At 38.3% G+C, this 25,614-nt stretch overlaps 1 protein-coding gene across 2 annotated transcripts; it reads left to right on the top strand.

The window, feature by feature from the left end:
* The first annotated feature begins 262 nt into the window (after positions 1–262).
* Positions 263–25,238, top strand: NAA50 (N-alpha-acetyltransferase 50, NatE catalytic subunit). Of its 2 annotated transcripts, none has more exons than XM_053564211.1 (5): positions 263–597; positions 18,582–18,715; positions 19,152–19,271; positions 19,999–20,065; positions 22,245–25,238. In XM_053564211.1, exons 1-5 carry the CDS (start codon positions 590–592, stop codon positions 22,420–22,422), a joined length of 507 nt encoding a protein of 168 aa, XP_053420186.1. In that variant the 5' UTR covers positions 263–589; the 3' UTR covers positions 22,423–25,238. The 2 variants fall into 2 exon arrangements, with proteins under 2 accessions (XP_053420186.1, XP_053420185.1); XM_053564210.1 differs by having other exon boundaries at positions 18,579–18,715.
* Positions 25,239–25,614: the final 376 nt, after the last annotated feature.

The raw sequence follows: 25,614 nt of genomic DNA, 5'->3' as shown, positions 1-25,614 counted from the left end.
AATCTATTAGGAGACAAGAGCGTTTGAAGGTCACTCTTGAGAATACGAACTGGAAAGAACGGGGTCTGGGAAGACCTTGCCGATGTGGGATAGGAAAGTTAAGGGATGGAAAAATCCGGATTTTGCCGCGGGGGCCTACCAGGCAAGCCCCACACGTAATTTCGTCAGGGGAAGGAGGCGGAGCCTGACTCCGGACTGCGCAGCCCAATAGAAAGATGGAGGTCCCAGATTGGAGGGGGAAGGGTGCCTGGAGGCGAGTAGTGCGACTGCGCGCGAGGGGGCGGGGTGAAAGGTCACGGCGCAGCGCTCGAGCTGGCTGGCGGCTGCAGCGGGCGGGAGCCGAGAGTCCCGTGTGCACGTGTGGAGAAGCGGCTGCACCAGTGCGGCGGCGGGAGACACCATCGCCACCTCGGGAGATTCAGGGCCGCGCTTGACTCTCGCAGCCTCGGTCACCCGCTCAGCTCGCTGTCCAAGGCGAGGAGGCCAGCTTTCGGGGTTGGTAGCCCGAGCTGAGGGCGCGGAGAGCTCAGGGCGGCTACAACGGCGGCGTTGATATCGGCGGTAACGACGGCCTCAGTAGGCGGGGAAAATGAAAGGGTGAGGAAGGGCACCGGGCCGGGCCGAGCCGGCGGGGTGAGGGGCCGGGGCCCATTTAGAGGGAGAGGGCGATAAGACCGGGCGAAGGGAGATTGTAGGCTTCTCAGGGACGGAGAAGCTTGGGCTGTTGGCGGGCTGAAGGGCCGACGGGGGCGAGACCCGAGGAACCCCGGATTTCGGCTTGGAGGACGAGGGCGGGTTGATTGGAGACTAGCAGGTAAATGAGCAACCGGGAAAAGCTGTCGTGAGGCGCCTGGGGCCTCTTCCCTTGGAGCGGACGACTTGAGCCACCGCGGCCCGCCACTCTAGGTGGAGTGGTGTGGTTGTCCTCTCCTCCACATCCACACTCCACGGTGGAACTGTGGTCTATGGCACAGTTCACTTTTATTCACTCTTGGGAGCCATGCAAGAACCTTCTGGGAGAAGAAGAAATTAGAATAAAGAGCATAGGAATGAGTATTAAGAGCTAGTGACTCAACTAGATTTGGGTTGGGTCAGAGCGAGTGGAGGAGGGGGAGAGAGCGCGATCACTGTAGACTTGGGGTGCCAAATGTTCTAGGAAGTATTGAGGATCAGTAGGTGGAGCTGTTGCCTAAGTAGTTCCCTGTTGCCCCCGACCGCTGGGAGAGGGTCTTGGGTAATTTGGCTGTTTTCTTCAGGTGGTAGTCAAAGCTAACGTTCCGTCTGTCAGTTTTTATCTTTCATAAAATTAGGGACTACTTTGACTCGTCTGTTTCCATTTGGAAATGGAAATGCCTTCTTAACCATTAGGTTATATACTGTTAAAGTATTGATTTCATAACATTGTTTTAAAGCATTGGCTAAATAAACTGCGTTTAAGGAAATGAAACTTAACTATGATAAGAGCTTTCTGAGATGCCTTGTTTGTTTTTTTTTTCTGTTATCGTGAAGTCAAAGAATTGTAACAATGTTTCAAGTTAGTGAAACCTTTCAAACTAGTTCAGCGCCCTTTTCGAATGAAATAAGAGTTACTTTTCAGAATAATCTCATTCTACCTAGAACAGAGATCTAAATATTATCTTGTGTTTATCTGTGTTTCAGGTCTCTGAAGAGAAAAGTTTGAGAAAGTTTAATTTGGTCTTTAGCAAGTAAGGCCTGTGACATAGCCTTACTCTAATTTTGCTTTAAAAACTTGACAGTTACTCTAATGTTGAATTGTATGTCTTACAGTAAGAATCTTTAAAGTTTAGAAAACACGACATTCTCACATATTTCCCAAGTTCTAAAGAGTTTCAATTAGGAAACTAATTTAAGGACAGAATTTTCTCCACTTGATTTGTGATCTAGGAATTTTGGTTATTTTGTATATGGTCCAGCATAATTGGGGAGTTTGTTTTTTGTTTCAGTGGACTGTGCTCCTTATATGTGGTTGCTGTCTGTTACTGGGTTTTTGTATCCTTACTGCTAGGCACTCAATACATATATATATTAGGTTCCCGCAGCGCCTGTGGCTCAATGGAGTAGGGCACTGGCCCCATATGCCGGATGGTGGGTTCAAACCCAGCCCCGGCCAAAAACTGCAAAAAAAAAAAAAGAAAGTGCATTTTAGGTTCCCTTAAATAAGAAAAATGAGGCCAAAGTGTTCCTGGTGTTGAAACTGCCATGGATTTATAAAGGACTCTTAAGAAATTGTTGTATGTTTAGATCCAGATCTTTGATCTAGCTCAGTCTCCATAGGGTGTAATGTTCTTTCTGATGTTTAACTTGGCAATAGAAATGGGGCCAAACAGTGATATTCACAATTGGTCTTTAATTAATATACTTATGAAGTAATTGCCTTTATGTTTACAATGGATATTTATGTGTAACATGATGGAAGGGGATCCATGGAAATGAATAACTGGCCAGATTTAGAGGAAACCGTTCTTGAATTTTTATCTTATGCGAACAACTATACCTGTGTAATTCCTATTCTCATGATTGGGAGCTTAGCATTGAGTTCTTTATTTTGAAACAGTGATTTTGTAGGAGTAGTCCCTTTTATTATACTTCCAGGATAAACTTCCAGTAAGATGGGACTTTAAAAATTTTTTTGCTTCTGTGTTTAAAGCACTAAAAACATAAGGACAGTATAAGTTTAAAAGTTGTTAAGGTCCTTGAGTTTCAAAACTTGTGTCACTGAGCACCATACTGCTGTTTTGATGGTCCTGACTCTTGATTTGTAAATGGCCTGTGGAAATGAAAAAGTGGTTCTATGTGATTTTTGTATGAGATTTTATTTGCTAAGTGTTCTATTGTATATTGAGCTACCTGAACAGTTAGTTGAATAGAAATATCAAAAATTGGAAACTGGCTCTGCACCTGTAGCTCAAGCAGCTAAGGCGCCAGCCACATACACCAGCCCAGGCCTGCCAAACAACAATGGCAACTACAACCAAAAAATAGCCGGGCATTGTGGCGGGCGCCTGTAGTCCCAGCTACTTGGGAGGCTGAGGCAAGAGAATCGCTTAAGCCCAGGAGTTGGAGGTTGCTGTGAGCTGTGATGGGGTAGGTGACAGCTTGAGGCTCTGTGTCAATAAATAAATAAATAAATAAATAAATAAAATAAAAATAAAATTGGAAACTTTAAAAGGCCCAACTCCAAATCCATCTACCATTTAAATAATTTTACACTGTTGCCTGTATTATCACTTTGAAACTTTTAAAACTTATTTTATCTGATTTTCCTTATATTTTTGCTATGAGTATTTTATTAGCACTAGACATTCCATTCTATTGGCATGTAGCATTTGCCTTTCTTCTACAGTAGATACATTCCAGTTATTGACTATTTCATATGTTTATATGAATATCTAGAAGTTTGAGATCTAGGAAATGGTCCTTCCTTTTTACTGAGGTTGCTTGTTTTTATGAACCAGAGACCTTGTAGTTTGAATATGCCCGTGAATTTTTATCTGGTGTTCCTTTCTGGGTAAGGAGATTTCAAGCAAAAAGGTATACACAACCAATAAATGAGGTGGCAATGTAATTAGTGCAATGGAAAGTAAAACTAAATCCATTTACTCTTCAATTGTTGTAAGACAGTGCAAACTCTAGTAATAATGTCTTTAACAAGATACTAGAAAATCAGCATAAACATAGAACAGTGTGGTTTACTAATCGGAATATATAAAGAAGCCATTTTGACTAATGTCACTAGGAAATACAAGATTCTGCAGTCAAACAAAACTATGTGAAGAAATTAGAATCATGGTGACCTCAGACAGTGTGTGGGCTGGCAAAAGGCAGTAGGAAATTTTCTGAGATGCTGGAAACATTTTGTGTCTTTATCTGGGTGTTGATTACATTGGAAGGGGGTATGCGTATGTAAGAAAAAAATAATTGAGCTATATACAGGATTTTGTGATTTTTTTTTTAATACTTTAATAATTAAACTTTTTAAAGGTTATATTGCTGCTTTTGTCAGCAAAACAAAAGCCGGTCAGGGTGAAGCAGCATTTGACAACTTTTATAAAAGTTGTGTACCCTCAGGCACTCTATAGGGGGTGATGAAGTGAGACTCTTGTCTCAAAATAAATAAATGAATAAATAAAAGTGTGGACAATTCTTACTCCTTGCTTCTTTGAAACCAATAATTTGTGGTTTGTTGATTGAGATGGTGAATTGTAACAAATACTTTGTTTTTTTAAAATGCGTACATTCTTCCCGATAACAAATACTTTGTTTATAACAAATACTGTTATGTTACATATGACACATACTGTGTTGAGATGAACCATATAAAATATAACCTAACTGTACCACCGTTTTTTAAAAAAATCAATGTAATATCTTAACTAATATAAAGGAAAAATATGAGGAAAATATGAAATTTATTTCAGTATGTAATGACCTGGTAAAACTATATCACAAAGCATATGAAGATCAGATGTTTGCGTCTGTCTGTAAATTAAATCATTGTATTATTTAAAAAGTGTATCTACTATCTATATAGGTGTGTGCAGTGGTGACTCATGCTGTGTTGCCATCTGGTGTGATTTCTTCCCAAATTGCAGACAGCTCTTGGAGAAGCTCTTAATGAAGAATAATCAAGAATTTCTGTGTTGGAAAAGATTTTTTAAATTTATATGATAGGCTGAGCACACAGCTATTATGTCAAAATACATTCTCTGTTTTCCATAATTTCAAACGTCCATTAGATTCTCTGAAGGAGCATGCAACCTAGATCTCTCACATGTGTAGTTTAAGGCAGGGTTTGAGCTCTTGTGAAAATCTAATGCTGCCGCTGTTGTGAAAGGAGAGGGAGCGCAGGCAGTGATTCAAGCAATGGGGAGTGGCTGTAAATACAGATGAAGCTTCCCTTACTGGCCAACAGCGCACCTCCTGCTGTGAGACCTGGTTCCTAACAGTGGGGTTGGAGACTGCAGATGGAAAGCATTATCTTTCAAACTCAGTGGTTTTGCCAGACCAGACTAATGTTTGTATTAAATTTCATTTGCTAAATCCTCTTTTTTGGCCTGTGGAAATCTTTTGACTCCTAATTTTCTCTTCCATTTGTTAGCTATGGCTTTCACCTTTGTGACATTTGAAAAGACAAATACTTTCTCAATTAACCAAACATCCTTTTTAAACAGTCTGTAGTAACTAGTAGAACACCAGTAATAGTCATTAGAAACATTCCATCATGAAGATAATAATTGTATGGATTATAGTTCAATAGCTACAAAATTATGTAATAGTGTTATCACCCAGCTCTGCTTTACCTTTCCTTTTCCATCACCTATTTAAGTCTAGTGCCTAACTTATTCCCAAAACGTTAATCTGGTCTCATTGTGACTAGCTACAGTTGTCTGTTGAGCAATTGAAATGTGCCTTGTGTGACTGATTTTAATTTTAGATTTTAATTTAAAATTTAATTTAATTAATATTTTTAAAAAGTATGGAAAGTCAGTTTCAGTATATTTGAAACAACCTGGAGATGTAAATCTACTTTAAATCTTAGGACGTGTAAGCCAGGTGTTGTGGCTCACACCTATAATCCTAGCAGTCTGGGAAGCTGAGGCAGGTGGATTGCTTGAGCTCAGGAGTTGGGAGACCAGCCTGGGCAAGAGCAAGACCCTGTCTCCTAAGACTACCGTTGTGGTGGGTGACTGTTTTCCCAGCTACTCGAAATGCTAAGACAAGAGGATCAGCTTGAGCCCAAGAGTTTGAGGTTGCTGTGAGCTTATGATGCCAAGGTGACAGAATGAGAACTCTGTCTCCAAAAAAAAGTTATGAAGTATAAATACAGATCACATATATCCAAGGTAAGTTAACATCTGAATTAAAGTGCGCTGTGAGAATAATAAATTTGATTTTAAAGACTTGGAATGAAAACGAAAATTTGTAAGTTAAAACATTCCTTAATAAGTTTTACTTTGCATGTTGAAATGATTTCTCCTTTTTTTGTCTTGTTAACATAGATGCTAAAAAAATAAAATTTTATGTGATTAAGATTATATTTCTATTAGTGCTGTGCTAAACCTATAAAAAAATACTCCCCAAGTTGTGTGAAATATGATTTTTTGTTGTTGAAATCTGTTTCTCAGATGGTAGATATTTCTACGTGTTTCAGCTTGTGGGCCAACACATAGTTTGTGGCTGTTTATACCTCTGTGGTGAAGGATTCTGAGGTCACTCCTAGTTTTTGATTAAAACATTGTAATCCAGTAACCTGTCTACTAAGTAGATAACCTCAAATTCTTGGGCTCAAGCTGATCCTCTTGCCTCAGCCTCCTAAGTAGCTGGGACTACAGGTGCCCACCACAACGCCCAGCTAGTTTTTCTATTTTTAGTAGAGAAGGGGTCTCACTTTTGCTCAGGCTGGTTTCCAACTCCTGAACTCAAGCAATCCATCTGCCTCAGCCTCCCAAAGTGCTGGGATTATAGCTGTGAGCCACCATGCCTGGCTGTTAGAACTGTTCTTAAGTGACAACTTTGTTTCGTGGGTCTAAGGTGGCGTTTTTCAATCTTTATTAATTTTTTTTTTTTATCTCGGAGCACACTAGAACTTCTAGTTAAACTTCTGTGGCACACTTAAATTATGTTGATTTAAAAAAAAGAATATACTTACTGTGCTTTGAACTTCTTCTTTTGAAAATAATTTAATTAATGTTCTTTTAAAAAATTTTGAGACACACCTAAGATCCTCCCACAGCACATTAGTTGAAAATCACTCCTCTAGAATCTTTTCATCTCAGTCCCCTATAGAGCAATTGTGAGTGCTTGCTTGTAAAACTGCTCAACATGAATACTTAATAATTTCTTTTAGATAATTTCCTGGGAATGAATTTTTTGGATCAAAAAATAATGTTGGCTCAGCACCCATAGCTCAGTGAGTAGGGCGCCAGCCACATCCATGGCAGGTTCAACCCCAGCCCAGGCCTGCTAAAACAACAATGACAACTGCAACAAAAAAATAGCCAGGCGTTGTGGTGGGGGTCTATAGTCCCAGCTACTTGGGAGGCTGAGGCAAGAGAATCACTTAAGCCCAAGAGTTTGAGGTTGCTGTGAGCTGTGATGCCACAGCTTTCTACCTAGGGCAACAAAGTGAGATTCGGACTCAAAAAAAAAGTCTTATTTTATTTTTTTTTTTGGAGACAGAGTCTTTATTTACCTCAGTAGAGTGCCCTGGCTTGGGCTTAAGTGATTCTCTTGCCTCAGCCTCCCACGTAGCTGGGACTACAGGCGCCTGCCACAATGCCCAGCTAGTTTTTTGAGACAGAGTCGTGCTCTTGCTCAGGCTGGTCTCGAACCTGTGCACTCAGGCAATCCTTCCATCTTGGCTTCCCCAGTGCTGGGATTACAGGCATGAGCCATGGCGCCTGGCCCAATAATGTCATATTTAAACCTCTGATATTTGCTGCCGGTTGACCTTCAAAAAGATAGTAGTAGTTTATTCTGTAAGCTCTCTTCAAAGGCTGATTGGAAAGGGAAGGAGCACTTGCAAAAACCTTAAGGAGAATAGAGAAAGACATTGTGGCTGCTGTTTCAGCGTTGGGTACATGGGTCATTCACTATGAGTCTTGGGTACATGGGTCATTCACTATGAGTCTTGAAACAGACTGTTACTGTCCATTATTTCACTTCTAAGAAACATAGTCAACATTGTACTTTCTGATTTACCCATGCACATTTTACCTTGCTTGGCTTATGGGTGTTGCTGGAGGGCTTCATTTGTTTTGTTTGGTTGGTTCTTTTTTTTGAAAGAGTAATTTTGTTTCCTCATAGAGTGCCTTGGCACAGCTTACAGCAATCTCAAACTCTTAGACTCAAAAGATTCTTGCACCTCACCTGAGTAGCTGGGATACAGACACCTGCCACAATGCCAGGCTATTATTTTTTTTTTTTTTGAAGACAGGATTTCACTCTTGCTCTGGCTGGTCTCAAACACCTGAGCTCAAGCAATCTGAGGGGCCTCCCAGAGTTCTAGGATTACAGGCATGAGCCACTGCGCCTGGCCTAAAAAGGCCTTCTTTTGTTTCCATCTGCATGGATTTTGCATTTCTTGATTTTTGTGTATCTCAGAACTTTCGTAATGACTCCTTTACAAGGTGGTTTTGGATAAATATTAACACATAACTCTAATTTTACTTTGCTGATAAGTTAATAAATGGTATTCTTCCCCTCTTTTTTTTAAAACCACTTTTACCAGTCGTGTGTATATTCTTGTGACTTGCAAAGATAACTTATATCTTTGTTGTATAACGTGTTGTATAACTTACAAACAAGTGACAGGTTTTGTAGGATATTGTTTGCCTTGGCATCAAATTACAAAACAATCAAAGATCATGTTATTTAGGAAGTAGGGTTGAGGCTGAACAAGATGGCTCACATTTATATCCTAACACTCTAGTAGACCCAGGTGAGAGGATTGCTTGAGATCAAGATTTTAAGCCCAGTCTAAGAAAGTAAGACCCTGGGCATTGTGGTGGGCGCCTGTAGTCTTAGCTACTCGATAGGATAAGGCAGGAGGATCACTTGAGCCCAGGAGTTGGAGGTTGCTATAAGCTAGGCTCACGCCATAGCACTCTAGCCTGATTAACAGAGCAAAACCCTGTCTCAAAAAAGAAAAGGAAACAAGAAAATGTGTTGAAACATTCAGATTAGTAAATATTGTCAAAGTGTTGCCTGTTTAGGGTCCACATCATTTGAAAGAGAATTTTTTGCAGGTAGAACTTACAAGGTTAAGCAAGAAAAATATTTTGTTCTTAGGAGCATTTTAAACTTTTCTTTCCAGAAAAGGTATATTTGCATTTCCTTTTTCTAATCTGTATAGTTTCTTATTTATCTTAAAGGAAATTTATTACAATGCAAAAAGCTTTGAATTAAATGCGATCAGACTTTAGTTCTGTGTGACACAGAACTAAATGCCAGCTAGAGGTAGGGTCACTCACTGTTGTTTTTTTGTGTGTTATTTAGCATCAGTAACCAACCAAATGATCGCTGAAATTTTTATAGCTCTACTACTTACAGTCATACAATTTGGAGAGTTGATCCTCCCTGCTACTGCTGTTTTGATTCTTGCTAAACCTCTAAAGTAGTGACTATCAACCAGGGCAAACTTCTATCCTCGTGTCCCTCCACCCCTTCCTGATTATTTGTAATGTCAGGAGATACTTTGAGTTGTCATAACAGAATGAAGAGCATTCTGACACCTAGTAAGGAGAGGCTAAAGATGGTGCCAGACATCCTGCAATGCACAGGAAAGCCCTCCCCTACAAAGATGCATCCAACCCAAATTGAGATTGAGAAACGCTGCTCTAAAATCTACATGAGGGCAGCGCCTGTGGCTCAGTGAGTAGGGTGCCGGCCCAATATGCCAAGGGTGGTGGGTTCAAACCCAGCACCGGCCAAACTAAAACAACAACCAAAAAAAGATTAAAAAAAAAATTAAATAAAATATAGATGAAATAGGAGTTTTTATGGGATATTAATGAGTTTTAGAGATTCTTTGATCTTGAATTTTTGAAGTCCTGTCCCTAAGCCTTACAGTTTAGAAGGAGTAAGGTATAAAATGAAATGCTTATAGCAGTACAGAGATAGTGCATCTTAGAAGGACAGAAAAGGGCCAGGTATGGTGGCTCATGACTGTAATTCTTGCACTTTGGGAGATAGAGGCAGACCTAGCCTATAATCCTAGCTGATCTTGAATTCTAGTGGAAGTTCATAGGTATAGGCATGATTCTGGCTTTATTGATAGCTGTGTAACTATAGGTATATTTGTTTCTGGGCTTCAGTTTCATTATCTTTTTTTTTTTTTTTTTTTTTTGTAGAGACAGAGTCTCACTGTACTGCCCTCGGGTAGAGTGCCGTGGCGTCACACGGCTCACAGCAACCTCTAACTCTTGGGCTTACGCGATTCTCTTGCCTCAGCCTCCCGAGCAGCTGGGACTACAGGCGCCCGCCACAACGCCCGGCTATTTTTTGGTTGCAGTTTGGCCGGGGCTGGGTTTGAACCCACCACCCTCGGCATATGGGGCCGGCGCCCTACTCACTGAGCCACAGGCGCTGCCCAAGTTTCATTATCTTAAAATGGAGGGAACTAGACCCAGTCCATATCAAAACATTATATGACAAATGACCAAGCAGTGTAAAATTTTGTGCCCCTTTGTACTTCATACCAGTTGAAAATGTACAGTTAGGCTGTAAGCTTTTTCTATACTTCATTTCCACTTTTTCTGAATAACTTTAGGTCACACTGAGGGCCGGACAGCATGCACCTATAGTACTGCCAACGCTAGAGGCTAGCCTGGACAACATAGTAAGACACTCCCCCCCCCCTTTTTTTTTTTAAGTCACACTTTGTACAGAGAAGGGCCAACTTCTGTGAAGTCATGTCCCCATCTTGTGGCCTTTCAGAATATTGCTACTAAATTTGCTTTTACAATTAGGGGCATAAGTGTTACAGTGTTTTCTTTTCTTCTTTTTTTTTCTTTAAGAGATGAAGTCTTGCTCTGTCTCTGTCACCAGACTGAAGTGCAGTGGTACAATCATAACTCACTGTAACCTTGAACTACTGGGCTCAAAAATGATACTCCCATCTTGGCCTCCCAAAGTGCTGGGATTACAAATATGAGCCACCATGCCCAGGTTTTTGTGCTTATTGTATGATGCTACTATAATAAAATTTAGCATGCATTATCTTGTTTTATCACACTGCTTGTTTTGTAAGCCAAGGGTAAAGTTTTCCTACTACCATATTCTAAGCCTAAAGATTACATATATGAAATTTGACTGAGTAATGGACTAATCTTGTGGTGTTGGTACAAACTAATAGCTAATGGACTATATGAAGAGATGGGCTAGTAGCTTCATTTTTCTTTCTTTTCTTTCTTTTTTTTTTTTTTGTGGTTTTTGGCTGGGGCTGGGTTTGAACCCGCCACCTCCAGCATATGGGACCGGTGCCCTACTCCTTGAGCCACAGGCGCCACCCAGTAGCTTCATTGTTCACATCCGTACAGGAATGGAAGGTTTTTTCTCATCCTGCTCTCATTCGATTTCTCTTCTATAATCCAGAGACTTGGTACACCTGGAGATTGAGAAGTTGGAGTTTGTTAAAGGCTTAATTTAAAGGTCTTGGCTCCTTTTACTTGTTCTTTCCAATAGTAACGAATAATGAGACGTGAGTTTTAGTGTCAAAAATAACATGCCTGCAAAGTACTAAAGGTTGTGCCTATGTAATGAGTAATTTTTAACTTTGTAATGGAAATTTCAAACACATGAAACTAAACAGTACAATTAACCCCATCATTTAATTCTAAAAGTAGGATGGATCAGTTCCCCTTTTCCTTTTTTAGCTGGAGCCTTTTTTTTTTTTTTTTTTGAGATAGAGCCTCAAGCTATTGTCCTGGGTAGAGTGCTGTGGCATGACAGCTCACAGCAACCTCCAGCTCCTGGGCTTAAGCGATTCTCCTGCCTCTGCCTCCCAAGTAGCTGGGACTACAGGCGCCTGCCACAACGCCCGGCAATTTTTTGGTTGCAGCCCTCATTGTTGTTCGGCGGGCCAGGGCTGGATTTGAACCTGCCAGCTCAGGTGTATGTGGCTGGCGCCTTAGCCGCTGGAGCCACAGGCGCCAAGCCAGCTGGAGCTTTTCTAAGGAAATCTTAGGCATAGTACCTTATTCTACCTGTAAATATTTCTATATTTAACATAGACTTTTTAAAATATAATTACGGCACTTAATATCATCTTATGATCTGATACTCAGTTACAGTTTTTCCCTTTGTCTCATAAATGTCTTTTTAAGATAGATTCGTTCACAAGAGGGACTTTACCTAACAAATGCAATCAATGTAACTTGGTTTATTGTATCCTCAGTGAATCCCCAACAATAAAAAAAAAGATAGATTTGTTCCCATAGACTCCCAAAAGCCCACAATTTGCAATTGGCTGACCTTTAAAGGAGTTGTTTCCAGAATATATAAGGAATGCTCAGAACTTGTAATAAGACAATCCAATTAACAGGTAGAAATTCTTATGGATTAAATTAGTGTAAGGATTCTAGAGTTTTTTCTCAGGCTTATATGAGCCTATTTCATATGTGAAATACCTAAATAGATATTTCATTAAAGAAGGTATACATCTGGCTAACAGCCAAAGAAAAAGGTGCTTAGCATCATTAGTCATTAGAGAAATGAATGTCCAATGAGATACTACATCACACCTCTAAAATGCCTGTTAACAGAAAGGCAATGAGAAATGCTGGCAAGGATTGGACACAGTGGCTCAACATTTATAATCCTAGCACTCTGGGAGGCCAGGGTGGGAGAATCCCTTGAGCCCAGGAGTTCGAGACCAGCCTGAGCAAATCAAGAACCCGTCTCAACTAAAAATAGAAAAATTAGCTGGATATGGTGGTACTCGCCTGTAGTCCCAGCTACTTGGAAGACAAGGCAGGAGGATCACTTGAGCCTGGGAGTTTGAGATTGCTGTGAGCTAGGCTGATGCCATGGCACTATGGCTCAGGTGAAAGAGCGAGACTTTGTCTAAAAAAAAAAAAAAAGAGTTGGCAAGAATACATAGAAATTGGAATCCTAAACATTAGTGATGGGAAGGTAAATGGGGGCTGCCACTTTGGAAAGCAATTTAGCAACATAGTTTTCTATTACTGCTGTTAAAAATTATTATACAATGTATGACTTAACACAGATTTACCATAACAGTTCTTCATATCTCTGAAATGGATTTCGCTGGGCTAAAATCAAGGTTTTGGCATCTGTAGTGATTTAAATAGTGCCCCTCAAAAATTCACGTCTACTCAGAACTTCAGCATGTGTCCTTATTTAGAAATACGGTCTTTGCAGATGTAATTAGGATGAATTCATACTGATTTAAGTGAGTTCTAAATCCAGTGACTAGTGTCCTTCTAAGAAGAGGTGAGAGACGCAGTAGAGATTAGAGTTGGGTTGCCCCAAGTCAAGAAATGGCTGGGGCCACCAGAAGCTGGAAAGGCAAGGAAGAGTTCTTTCCTAGAGCTTAGAAAGTGTTGCCTTCCTGATAGCCTGATTTCAGACTTCTAGCGTCCTGTGCTATGAAAAACTTGTCAGTTGTTTTAACCCACTCAGTCAGTAGTGTTTTGTTAAGGTAGTCTTAGGAAACTAATATACCAGGATTGTGTGTATTCTAGGGGCCATAGGGGAGAATACATTTTCTGACCTGTACTAGCTTTTATAGACCACCTCTACTCCTTGGCACCTGGCTCTTACGCATCTTCAAAGCCAGCAGTGTAGCGCGTCTTAAAATCTCTTTGGTATCTGCTTATGTTGTCACATCTCTTCCTCTCATTCTTAAGGACTTGTGTGATTATATTGGGTCCGTCTGATAATCTTGGTTAATTCTCACTTCTCAAGGTCTTAATCACATCTGCAAGGTCCATTTTTCCATGTAAATTAATGTATTCAAGGTTTCTGGGATTAGGACATGGGAATCCTTTGGGGACCATTATTTTGCCCACCACAGGCAGTTTCTTAAATATATTTGCCATACAACCCTAAAATCCCACTTCTAAGTATATACCAGAAAAAAAGTAAGGCATAGGCCCACATATGTCCAATATTGTATGCAATATTTATAGCAGCATTATTTATTATAATAAGCAAGAAGTAAATAAAATTCTGTAACCCATCAATTGGTGAATAAAGTGTTGTATATCCATACCACAATGAAGTACTATTCATCAATAAAAAGGTTGAATTGCTAACACATATTACAACATGGATGAACTAAAAAACATGCTACATGAAAGAAGCCTAGTGCAAAAGATCACATTTATTGTGTGAGTCTATTTGTAAGAAATGTCTAGAAAAGCCAAATTTGTAGAAAGAGAAAGTAGATTTAGTGGCTTGGGGCAGGAAAGGGGACTGATTGCAGATGGCACCTAAGGAATGTTTCAGGTGTAATGACATGTTTTAAAGTTGAATTGAGATGACAGTTGTGTGACTTTGCTCAGTAGTCAAAACTGAAAAAAAAATTTCCCCTGAAAGTTTGAGCAAAAAAATGTGGGTGCATGTTACACATGGGAGCACATATATGGCGAAATATGGTAATCTGTAGCCAAAGATGGAGAGGCTATGTGCTGACACAGGAAAAGCTTCAGGTGTAGCAGCATTTGCTGGGAAGATTAGAAATTCAATTTTCAATGTGTTTACTTTGGAGTATCTCTGAGAGATGCTTTGGAGATAATTTGGATCTACGAGTTTGGAGTTCAGACTCATAATATGTTTTAGGAATGCATATGCTATTTTGTTAATGTTTAACCCTCTGTTTAGATTGTGTCTCTACAGAACAAATTCTTACTACTCCTTTAAAACCTAGTATTCTAAAATACTAAATTGGAGGTTCCCCTCCATTGGAATAGTGACCTTCCATTCTAATATTATTTTGTACTTTGTGTACATACACTATTTACTGGCATATTGTATTGTATGAAATGTTCCATTTTGAATCAAAAGTTTAATTATATCTCCAACAAAAAGCAGTACATTTAATCAAGGTATGCGCCTAAACTATTGATACAGTTTTGCCATCTTAATGATGCCTCGTTGATGCCAATGGCAAAGAAGCCTGGGGAGAGCCAGTGGCTATGAAATAGTAAAAGGTATTTTCTATAGCTTGTTGAGAATTGAATATTTTTCCTTTCAAGGAATTGTATAAAGCCTAGAAAAAGTGGTAGTCAGTAGTGTAAGGTCTGGTGAATACAGTGGATGACAGAGGGTTTCCAAGTCCAGCCTGTTTAGTTTGAGCAGCGTTTGTTTGTATGATAGGTGGTCAAGTGTTGTCTTGTAAAAGCATTGTCCTGTCTCTTTTGACCATCTCTGCTGCTTAATCACAAGTATCATTATCATTTTGTTCAATTTGTTGCAGTAGACATCTGCTGTAATCAATTGACCAGGTTTTATGAAGCTGTAGTGGATAATACCAGTGCTGGACCCCAAACAGATAACATTCGCTTTTTTAAAATGAATATTCAATTGGGGGCTGTGTTTTAGCACTTTGTCTTCATACAACCGTTATGCCTAATGCTTGTGATTGTCAAAAGGAATCCATTTTTCACCACACATAACAGTATGGTATAGAAATGGTTTGCCTTTGTGTTGTGACAGCAAAGAAAGGCAAGCTTCAAGACAGTTCTCTTCTGATGCTTGTTTAATTCTTGTGGAACTCATCTATCCAGCTTCTTTACCTTGCTGATTTATTTCAAATGGTCCAGTATTGTTGAAATAGTTATGTCAAATTTTGCTGCTAATTAATGCAAAAATCGAGATGGGTTTGCTTTTGCTACAGCTTTCAGCTCATCATTATTCACCTTGGTCTCAGGTGGCTCATGTGGCTCATTTTCAAGATTAAAATCATCAGAATCCAACTTCTCAAACCTCCAACCTTCTATGCATTCATTATCCATATTCTTCCCAAACACTTTGTTGATATTTTGAGCTGTCTTTGCATTATTGATTCTATAATGGAACTCATATTCAAAAATAACAAACACAGGCTTGGCTCCTGTAGCACAGTGGTTATGGTGCCAGCCACATACACCAAGGCTGGCAGGTTCAAACCCGGCCCGGGCCTGCTAAACAACGATGACAACTACAACAACAACAACAACAAAATAGCCAGGCGTTGTGGCGGGTGCCTGGAGTCCCAGCTACTTGGGAGGCTAAGGCAAGAGAATCGATTAAGCCCAAGAGTTTCAGGTTACTGTGAGTGTGACACTACAGCATTCTATCTGGGGCGACATAGTGAGACTCAGTCTCCAAAAAATAAAATAATAAAATAAAATTTGAAAGGTAATTACAAGCCAAACTGTGCATCTGAAAGAATAAAGAGGTCCCTTCACAGTAAAAATAAAACAAGTAGTGTCCAAGTGAAATATCAGCAGACTTAATACTTAAGGAAATCTTACATTTCATACTATATAACCTAATATATACTTGCCTTTCCTACTAATTATAAACTCCTTTGTATTCTAGGTACTTAGCACATAGGTGTTCAAATATTTACTGAAATAGAACCAATTTATGCTTTGAAAAGATAACTTTACTGTGTTCATAAGACTTTTAGAAAAATTTAGATTCACAAAATTCTTTTTTTTTTTGTAGAGACAGAGTCTCACCTTATGGCCCTTGGTAGAGTGCCGTGGCCTCACACAGCTCACAGCAACCTCCAATTCCTGGGCTTCAGTGATTCTCCTCCCTCAGACTCCCAAGTAGTTGGGACCCCAGGCACGCGCCACAACGCCCGGCTATTTTTTGGTTGCAGTTTGGCCGGGGCTGGGTTTGAACCTGTGACCCTCGGTATATGGGGCCGGCACCCTACGGGCTGAGCCACAGGTGCCGCCCAATTCACAAAAATTCTTAAAGATCTATTCTTAGGTTAATTTTTTAGTAGAAACTTTGGACTTTTCTAAGCTTAATTTTTTAGAAGTTCTCTTCTAAGAACTTTTTGGTTGTTTACAGTCAGATTCTCATTTTCTTGACATTTCTGCATATCCCTCTGCTTATGCCTTTAATACTACATGTTTTTTGCTCAATTATATTTGCAAGTTGATGATATTACTCTGATATATTTAGAATGTCCACATCTTAAAATAATTTGGAGCTAAGTGATCAGGATTACAGAAGTGTTCCATTTCAATCAGACATACCATGTTGATGAGAGTTAAACTATATTTAAAGCTGAATTTTGCTGACAAAGTTACATTTAATGGATGCTTTGAAATTATTTCTAGCATATTCTGAAAGTCCAGCAAGAACCAATTTTATTAATTTCTCAAACAGCTACCATGCTATTTATAATATCCCAAATCTGTTTAAAATACATATGTACATAGAAAAAAATATTGAAAAGACTATATCAACAAACTTATTTCTGGTTGTTTTTATAGGATACTTTTACTGCTTAAGTCATTTCTATGATGTGCTTTTTTTTTTTTAATGAAGATGTGTTTCTTTTTAATTAGGTGGGGAAAGATTAAGCTTCCAATTCCCTAATGGTTTGATATTGTTTTTTCTATTTTGTCTTGGTCTGCCCATCCTCCTGGAAACATTTTTTTAGTGTTTAACTTTTATTAAACTTGATCTCACACACTGCACTGTAACCACCTTTTCTTCCTATATGAAGTCAAGAAATACCTGGTTATTATCTTTTCAAAAATTGTAAATATGCCTGAAGCCTAGTAATTACCTAGAAATCATTTTTAAAATTAAAAAAACTGCAAGTTCTTTCACTTATAATTTAGAGGGTTGACTTCCTAGGTTCTTAAATTACTTTGTGTTGTTTACAATTATATTTCATAACGTATTTTTTAAAAAACAGAGACTTAGGCTTTTTTAGAAATTGTAATTGAGTACTTTTTAATTTATTTTTGAGACAGTTTCACCCTGTTGCCCTGGGTAGAGTGCTGTAGCATCATAGATCACAGCAACCTCAAACTCCTGGGCTCAAGCAATCCTTTGGCCTCAACCTCCCCAGTACCTGAGACTACAGACACCTGCCAAAATGTCCCGCTAATTTTTTCTATTTTTAGTAGAGTTGGAGTCTTGACTCCTGCTCAGACAATCCTCCTGCCTTGGCCTCATAGAGTGCTAGGTTTATAAGTGTGAGCCACTGCTCCTGGCCTATTGTTGCATTCTTGATAGGTAGTTTTGAAGCTGGAATGTTTTTTCTTTTCTTTTTTTTTCTGAGACAGAATCTCTCACTTTGTTGCCCTTGGTAGAGTGCTGTGACATCACAGTTCACAGCAACGTCAAACTCTTGGGCTTTGGTCTTTCTCTTATCTCAGCCTCCCAAGTAGCTGGGACTATAGGTGCCCACCACAATGCCAGACTGTTTTTAGAGATGAGGTCTCACTCTGGCTCAGGCTCTGGTCTCAAACTCGTGAGCTCAGGCATGAGCCACCTCACCGGGCCTTGAAATGTTTTTTCAAAATGTGTATCTCTTTGTTAACTTTATAGAGATTCTGGTTCTGAAAGTGTAAGGGAGGGATATGTGTTGAGGATATTTAAATACCATCTCTGGTATTTAAAATACCATTGTAAGGCTTTTGATTCAGGATCCTAGATTGTCCTTAAGGGATATTGTATCTATTTACATCCCATCTGTAGGGTATAAGAATACCATTTGCTATCCTTTTGCCAATGTTAAGTATCATGAGTCTTTTTTGATCTATAATAGGTGTATTTGAATTTTTCTGAACTACAAACTACAAGGAAAATTTTAGCATTTATTGTAGAATATTATTCTGGCCTTAGTATTTTTTGTGTGCTGTATTTGTCCCTAAATGTGTATAAATATATGAAAACTTTGAGTTACAATTTGAATCAAATGGCTATCAGGATTTGCTTATAAATAGTAATCTTCATAGGAATATGAAAGGGTTGGTTATCAAGTAAAAAAGTCTTGGTGTCTTTTTGGTATATTCATTTTAGCTCAGCACATTACGTTAATTATATTTTATTGAGTACATTTTGGTTTGTTCCAGTAGCCGGATCGAGCTGGGAGATGTAACACCACACAATATTAAACAGTTGAAGAGATTGAACCAGGTCATCTTTCCTGTCAGCTACAATGACAAGTTCTACAAGGATGTGCTGGAGGTTGGCGAATTAGCAAAACTTGGTATATGTTTTTTTTACCCCTCTTCATTTCTTTGTGTTCTTAAAAACTGTTTTTAATATTGGAGCACAGAGAGTTAACTAATTTGGCTCCAAGTGTGGAAATGGAGGAAGTCTAGGTTCTAAGAAAAAATATCAGAGAAATCAAAATGCTTGAATTTTAAAAGGAAATGATTTAAATGTTCTTTATTATTTAGTGTGTGCCTATGAGATTTCACTTTATTCTTTAAAGTTTATTCTCTAAAGTTTTCAACTTTATTCTAGGGGAAGATTCAACTTCCTAAGACTGTAAGATTTTTGAGGCTATCGATACTCATAAAGTAGCTGATGTAAAATTTAATGCTGCTAGTAATGGTATAGTTCTTTAGAAGAGAAGAATATTAAATAGAATATGTTAATTCTGTCTATTGAACATTATATCTTTATATTTTCCATGGCAGCCTATTTCAATGATATTGCTGTAGGTGCGGTGTGCTGTAGGGTGGATCATTCACAGAACCAGAAGAGACTTTACATCATGACATTAGGATGTCTGGCACCTTACCGAAGGCTAGGAATAGGTAAGATCACTTGTAATTTTTTACTTCTTCAAAGAAGCATAAATACATTGTAGCTGATATAGTAGGGCAATTTCTTTCTTTTTTGGAATACTGGAGATGGGTTACTGAGTATATAAAATAATGTGAAGAATAACTAGTGTTTGTTTATTAACATAAATGAGTTGGAAACCCTACATAGATTTGTTATTTACATCCCCTTTTACCTTTTCTGTTTTTCTTCTACCTGGAAGTACTTGTATAAAAAGTTTAATTTTCTGATAATTTTAAACATAGGTAGCTATTGTACAGAGAGAACAAAATTTTGGAAAATAAGGATGTGTAAGGCCGGGTGCCGTGGCTCACGCCTTTAATCTTAGCACTCTGGGAGGCCGAGGCGGTGGATTGCCTGACCTTATGAGTTCAAGAGCAGCCTGAGCCAGAGTGAGACCTCATCTCTAAAAATAGCCAGGTATTGTGGCAGGCACCTGTAGTCCCATCTACTTGGGAGGCTAAGGCAAGAGAATCACTGGAGCTCAAGAGTTTGAAGTTGTTACGAGCTGTGACACCATGGTACTCTACCAAGGGTGACAATGAGACTCTATCTCAAAAAAAAAGAAAAGAAAAGAAGGATGTCTAGTGTATACCTCATAAATTCTTTTAGGACACAAGTAGTTAAGATAGCAGATGGATAGATATGTAATTTAAAGGTTGCTTTATGAAGTTATTTATTTGTTGTTTGTCTTAATAGGAACTAAAATGTTAAATCATGTCTTAAACATCTGTGAAAAAGATGGCACTTTTGACAACATCTATCTGTAAGTAAAATAATAGTTAATGTTTTTATCTAAAGACTTTACTAAATTGACAGTAAATCTGGTCACTTATTTCATTGTATTTTTGGAAACACCTTGGAAAAGTAGTTATTACAAAGTGTAGGCAATTTAAGGCCAGGAGAGATGGCTGTTACCCTAGCAGTCCTGGGAGGCTGAGGCAGGTAAATTGCTTGAGTTCAGGAATTGGAGACTAGCCTGAGCAAGACCGTGCCTCTAAAAATAGTTGGGCTTGTGGTGGGTGCCTGTAGTCTCAACTATTCCAAAGGCTGAGACAAAAGAATCTCTTGAGCTGGGTGAGGTGGCTCACACCTATAATCTTAGCACTCTGGGAGGCTGAGGTGGGTAGATTGCCAGAGCTCACGGGTTCCAGACCAGCCTGAGCAAGATGGAGACCCTGTCTATAAAAATATCTGGGTGTTGTGGCGGGCGCCTGTAGTCCCAGCTACTTGGGAGGCTAAGGCAAGAGAATCACTTGAGCCCAGGAGTTTGAAGTTGCTGTGAAAAAGGCTCAGCCCCTGTAGCTCAAGTGGCTAAGGCACCAGCCATATACACCAGAGCTGGCAGGTTTGAAAACAGCCTGGGCCTGCCAAACAACAATGACAACTGCAACCAAAAAAAAAAAAAAAATAGCCGGGCATTGTGGTGGGTGCCTGTAGTCCCATTGGGAGGCTGAGGCAAGAGAATTGCTTAAGCCCAGGAGTTCGAGGTTGCTGTGAGCTGTGATGCTATGGCACTCTACCCAGGGCAACAGCTTGAGGCTCTGTCTCAAAAAAAAAAAAAAAAAAAAAAAAGTATAAGGTGTAGGCAATTTGTTTTGTTTAATAGTAGATAAGGAAGCTGAGAATAAAACGCACAGCTTTATTATGTTGGGTTAGGAGCTCCAAAGTCATAGAGGTGAAACCAGGATTAAAACTCAGGTCTTCAAAATTCAAAGCCATTAATCCCATTAATATTAGTGTTTTATTTTGTTCAGAGTGCCATGGCATCAGCCTGGTTCACAGTAACCTTAAACTCCTGGGTCTAAGCCTCGGTCTCCTGAATAGCTGGGACTACTGGAGTATACTACTACTCCTGGCTAGTTTTTTCTGTGTTTAGTAGAGATGGGGTCTTATTCTTGCTGAGGCTAGTTTTGAATTCTTGAGCTCAAGGGATCCTCCTGCCTTGGCCTCCCAGAGTGCTAGGATAATCTTACTTTTCTTATGCCATGCTGTTTGTACTTTGTATATTTTGTTTGAGGCTATCAATGACACGCTTATTTATAGTTGAGTTTAATAATCAAAATTGGAGATTACTTAAGTGAAATTATACTTGAATCTCAAAAGTCTGAAGATTTAAGAGTCATGACAGAATACAGCCACATTGTTTTTTTTTTTAATTCAGAATATTAATGAGTAACATTTTATGTAAATTGCTTTTATACAGTTTGAGTCAAAGTTACAGTTACCTCATATTGTTTTAAAATTGATTTTGGCAGTGGGACAGATTACAATGTGCATTCTTGTTTTCAGAAGTAATTGAGAAAACTCAAATTTTCATTTTCAATATATATCATGTTTTTCATCAGTCTGAAAGAGGATGAGGGCCAGGTGTGGTGGCTCACACCTGTATTCCTAGCATGCTGGGAGGCTGGGACTGGTGGATTACTTGAGTTTAGGAGTTCAAGACCAGCCTGAGTGAGAGCAAGAGTGAGACCTCATTTCTTATTTAAGAAAAAAAAAAGGTATCTTCAAACTTTGAGAACATATAGTTTCTATTCATCTTTTTTTTCTTTTTTCTGTGTGTTAATATGGTCTGTGAGTCACTCCTACAGCTATTTCACTCATTTTTACTTATAGGAATCTTTTCTCCCCTTAAATAAAAAATATGATAGGGTAGCATATTTTTTCCTTTTTTTTACTTAAAGAATAAACACTGTTATTGAGCTTCTTAATCTCAGCCAGCTGTCTTGCAAATTTAAGAATCAGGTTAAAAGTATGAAATTATTGTGAAAACATTTTCAGGAAACAAGTACTGATCTATGTTGATTACTGGTAATGGTAAAGAGAATGTAACAAATGTCTGCAGCATTCTAGCTCCAGCTAATTTGAAATTCTGTAGCAAACACTTAAAGATGATGAAACCTTAATTTTTAATTTTTTTGTGCTATTCTCTTATATCTCAGGCATGTCCAGATCAGCAATGAGTCGGCAATTGACTTCTACAGGAAGTTTGGCTTTGAGATTATTGAGACAAAGAAGAACTACTATAAGAGGATAGAGCCTGCAGATGCTCATGTGCTGCAGAAAAACCTCAAAGTCCCTTCTGGTCAGAATGCAGATGTCCAAAAGACAGACAACTAAACAAATGACAAATGAACTTTCTTGCACTTGCTTGTCGCCAAATAAAAGAGAGGCCCGTTGATTTCCCCCTTTCTTTTAAAGCTTTTTCCTCTCCTTGTTCTTGTTTTTCCTTCTGTCTTTTCTTTTTCTTCAAGAAGTTTAATATTTTCAAGGACTTTAAAAAGTAATCATGCTTGGATTGTTTTAGTTCCCTTATTTTTGTGAGGTGGTTCAATTGAAGGAAGGTAAAGGTTAGATCAGTTTGATTTCGTGTTTAAAATACCTGGTCTCAAAAAAGTTGGGTATCAAACAATTTCAAAGTCTTTAGCTTTTTTTTTTTTTTTTTAGTGTCTTGCTTTCACATTGAAGAGCAGAGCCTACAAAATGTATATTTCAAAAGGCAAAAAGCAGCAGCAGCAACAATATCTTGTTCCCTAATTAATAGACAAGTTTAGTCTGTGGTACTTTGGGTTTTTTAAGACTTGTGAGATGCATATCCCTAGACGTTGCCTTCATTCCACCTTTAGTTCTTCTGAGCACTGTCTCAGGAGTTAGACCATTGTTATCCCTATAAGAAATACTAAGCTTATTTTGATGTTTTTTTTAAGCATTTCTTCTCTTCTTGCTGGTGGGTGGGGCAATGTGGGTAGGTAGTGTTATACTTTGGTCTAAGTATTTGAGTTAAACTGCTTTTTTGCTAATGAGTGGGCTGGTTGCTAGCAGGTTTATTTTTCCTGCTATTGATTGTTAGTAGTGGCATTAACTTTTAGAGTGTGGGCTGGTGAGATTAATTTTTTTTAATATCCCAGCTAGAGATACGGCCTTTAACTGACATAAAGAAGTTTTTTGTGATTTAATTTCTTCTCTTGTCCTTTTTCTTCAGTAAACCGGACAATAGTTAGTATGACCTTGAAAGTGGAGTTGATGTCCTTATAGGTCACTACCCCTAAGTAAACCTAAAGCAGGTGTTTTTTTTTTTTTTTTTTTTTTGGACATATTAAGAATTACCTAAAGGAAGCTTAAATGGATTTGTGGCATGATAAATACATTTGATGTCAACTAATGTAGGCTGGTAAAAATGTGGCCACTGAGCATTTGATTTTACAGAAAAGCATATCTAGACAGTATTTTTGAGAATAACATAGCTGTGCTATTGCTTATCTATTGGAGACGATCTCAGATTTGTTTATACTCTGTGCCTATGATACTGAATTTAAGGATTTGGGTTAAGGATAATTGTTAAACATATTGCTTCTATTCTTGGAAAAGTAGAAGTATAAAGTGTTAATGCAAATGTCACTGTGACCTCCTCTAATGACAGTACTGGTCTGTGCCAGATTGCTTTCTGAAACACAGGGATTAGCTCTGATAGGTTGCTAATGTAAGATGGAAAACAGTTGAAATATTTGTGTTTTCTTCCCATAGTCTTATCTCCAGTATTTAGAAATTATTAGATTACTAGTGCTGATGGCCCAGGAAATGTTCACAATTACACTTTAAAACAATGCACAGGGCTTGAGTTTTCTTTCTGTCATTAGACATTAAAAGAAAGGTTGATTCGTATTTATCCTCTTATGTAAAATTTTGGTATGAAAGTTTCATCTCCAAATATGTTAAATAACAGAATTATTTTATAAAATGTTTATGCATACTTAAAGTTTTTATTTGAGAACGTGAAAGTACAAAGTACAATAGACTTCAGCAGTCTTGAGTGCCAAGAATAATTCAGAAAAAGAAGATAAATAGTTGATAGAGGGTTCTAATCTTAAGATGGTAAAGATGTAGACAGACCATGCTGGATTTTGGGGTAGAAGTTTCTTAAACAGTCCAAATATAAGCTTAGAAGAAAAGTTTAGCATTGAGCACCTTTACCCTCATGGATAAGCTTCAGCTTGCTCTTGCCAAGAGAATTAGTGCTTGAGTTACAGAAGGCATAATTAGTTTGAAGAATTCAGCCTTTTTGTAAACTTCCAAGATATCAAAATAGATTTTGATATATAAATGAGTTTTCTGAGATGACACTGCCTCAATTTCTATAACCATTTCACCTGGACTATCTAATCAGTCCTATGAATGTATCCCAAAATGTGGTTATTGAAAACCAAATAGCTGCCTCATAACAATTAAATACTTGTTATTTAAGGAGAAAAAAAATAGTAAATTTTGAATTGTGTGTGCTCCCTATCATACAGTTTTGTTTTCCACACTAGTCAATGACTTCACATAAATTGTAAATGTTTGTAAAGGGTTATTGTCCTACATCAGACTTGTGTTAAATAATTCCATCCACTTATGGAGGAGGAAGATGTGGAAGAGGTAGAAGCTGGGCACTAGTTCATATGTCTGTGAGTCAGTAAAGACTGAAGTAATGTCCCATGTTGAGTTGGTTATTTTGATATGATAATTATCTTTGAAGTAAAACAATTCTATTAACTGGAAGATCACAGGATATATCCATCATATTTTTCAGTACAGATAGTTTTATCGTGGGGCAAATAGGTTAAAATTATACTGTATGGTAATTGCATTTAGGTTTTGAAGAAAAGAATATAGAGAAATCTATGCAATATATAGCTTGTCCAGACTAGTTTTCATTTAGGGAAGGAAGTTCTGCATTATTTCCAAAGCAGTTTATTTATCAATTGAAAGTCCTCCAAAAAGAACTATTGGGAAACAATGGTGTGTGGTGGTGGAAAAGAAAAGCTCCCTCAGTTTTTTGGAGGGAATAACTTTAAAAATAATTATATGGCTGAGTTTACTTGGTGCAGTTAAGAATTAAACTTGTCAATTTTAACATTGCTATTACATCTGAAATAAACTTATGTGATGTTCTGGTAGTGATCCGTTATGTCTATAACTATTGAAGAAAACTCTGCCTTGTATTGAATTCTGTAGTTGGAGGCTGTACATAGTCATTGTGTACTATTGCCTTTACTGCTTTTATTTCACGTTTCTTTAAGGTCTAATTTAAAACTCATTAAAACAGTCCAGGTGTAATCAAGGCATCCTAATTCAGCCCTTTTGGAACTTGCTAAATATAATGCTTGACATCTGCAATGAGAGAGAAAAAATAGGATCTAAGGAATTGTCCTGCTGTTGTATTTTGAATGTAATTGTTGAAAATCTCTGACACTTTAGGTTGTGATCTAATTAGTGATGTGTATTAGCTCCAGATAACATATATTTAATATTTTCCTTTTTTTGTGGTGAGGA

Source organism: Nycticebus coucang, chromosome 16, assembly GCF_027406575.1.
Source record: "Nycticebus coucang isolate mNycCou1 chromosome 16, mNycCou1.pri, whole genome shotgun sequence".
NCBI classification, from domain to species: Eukaryota; Metazoa; Chordata; class Mammalia; order Primates; family Lorisidae; genus Nycticebus; species Nycticebus coucang.
This window is presented reverse-complemented; position numbering and strand designations above follow the sequence as displayed.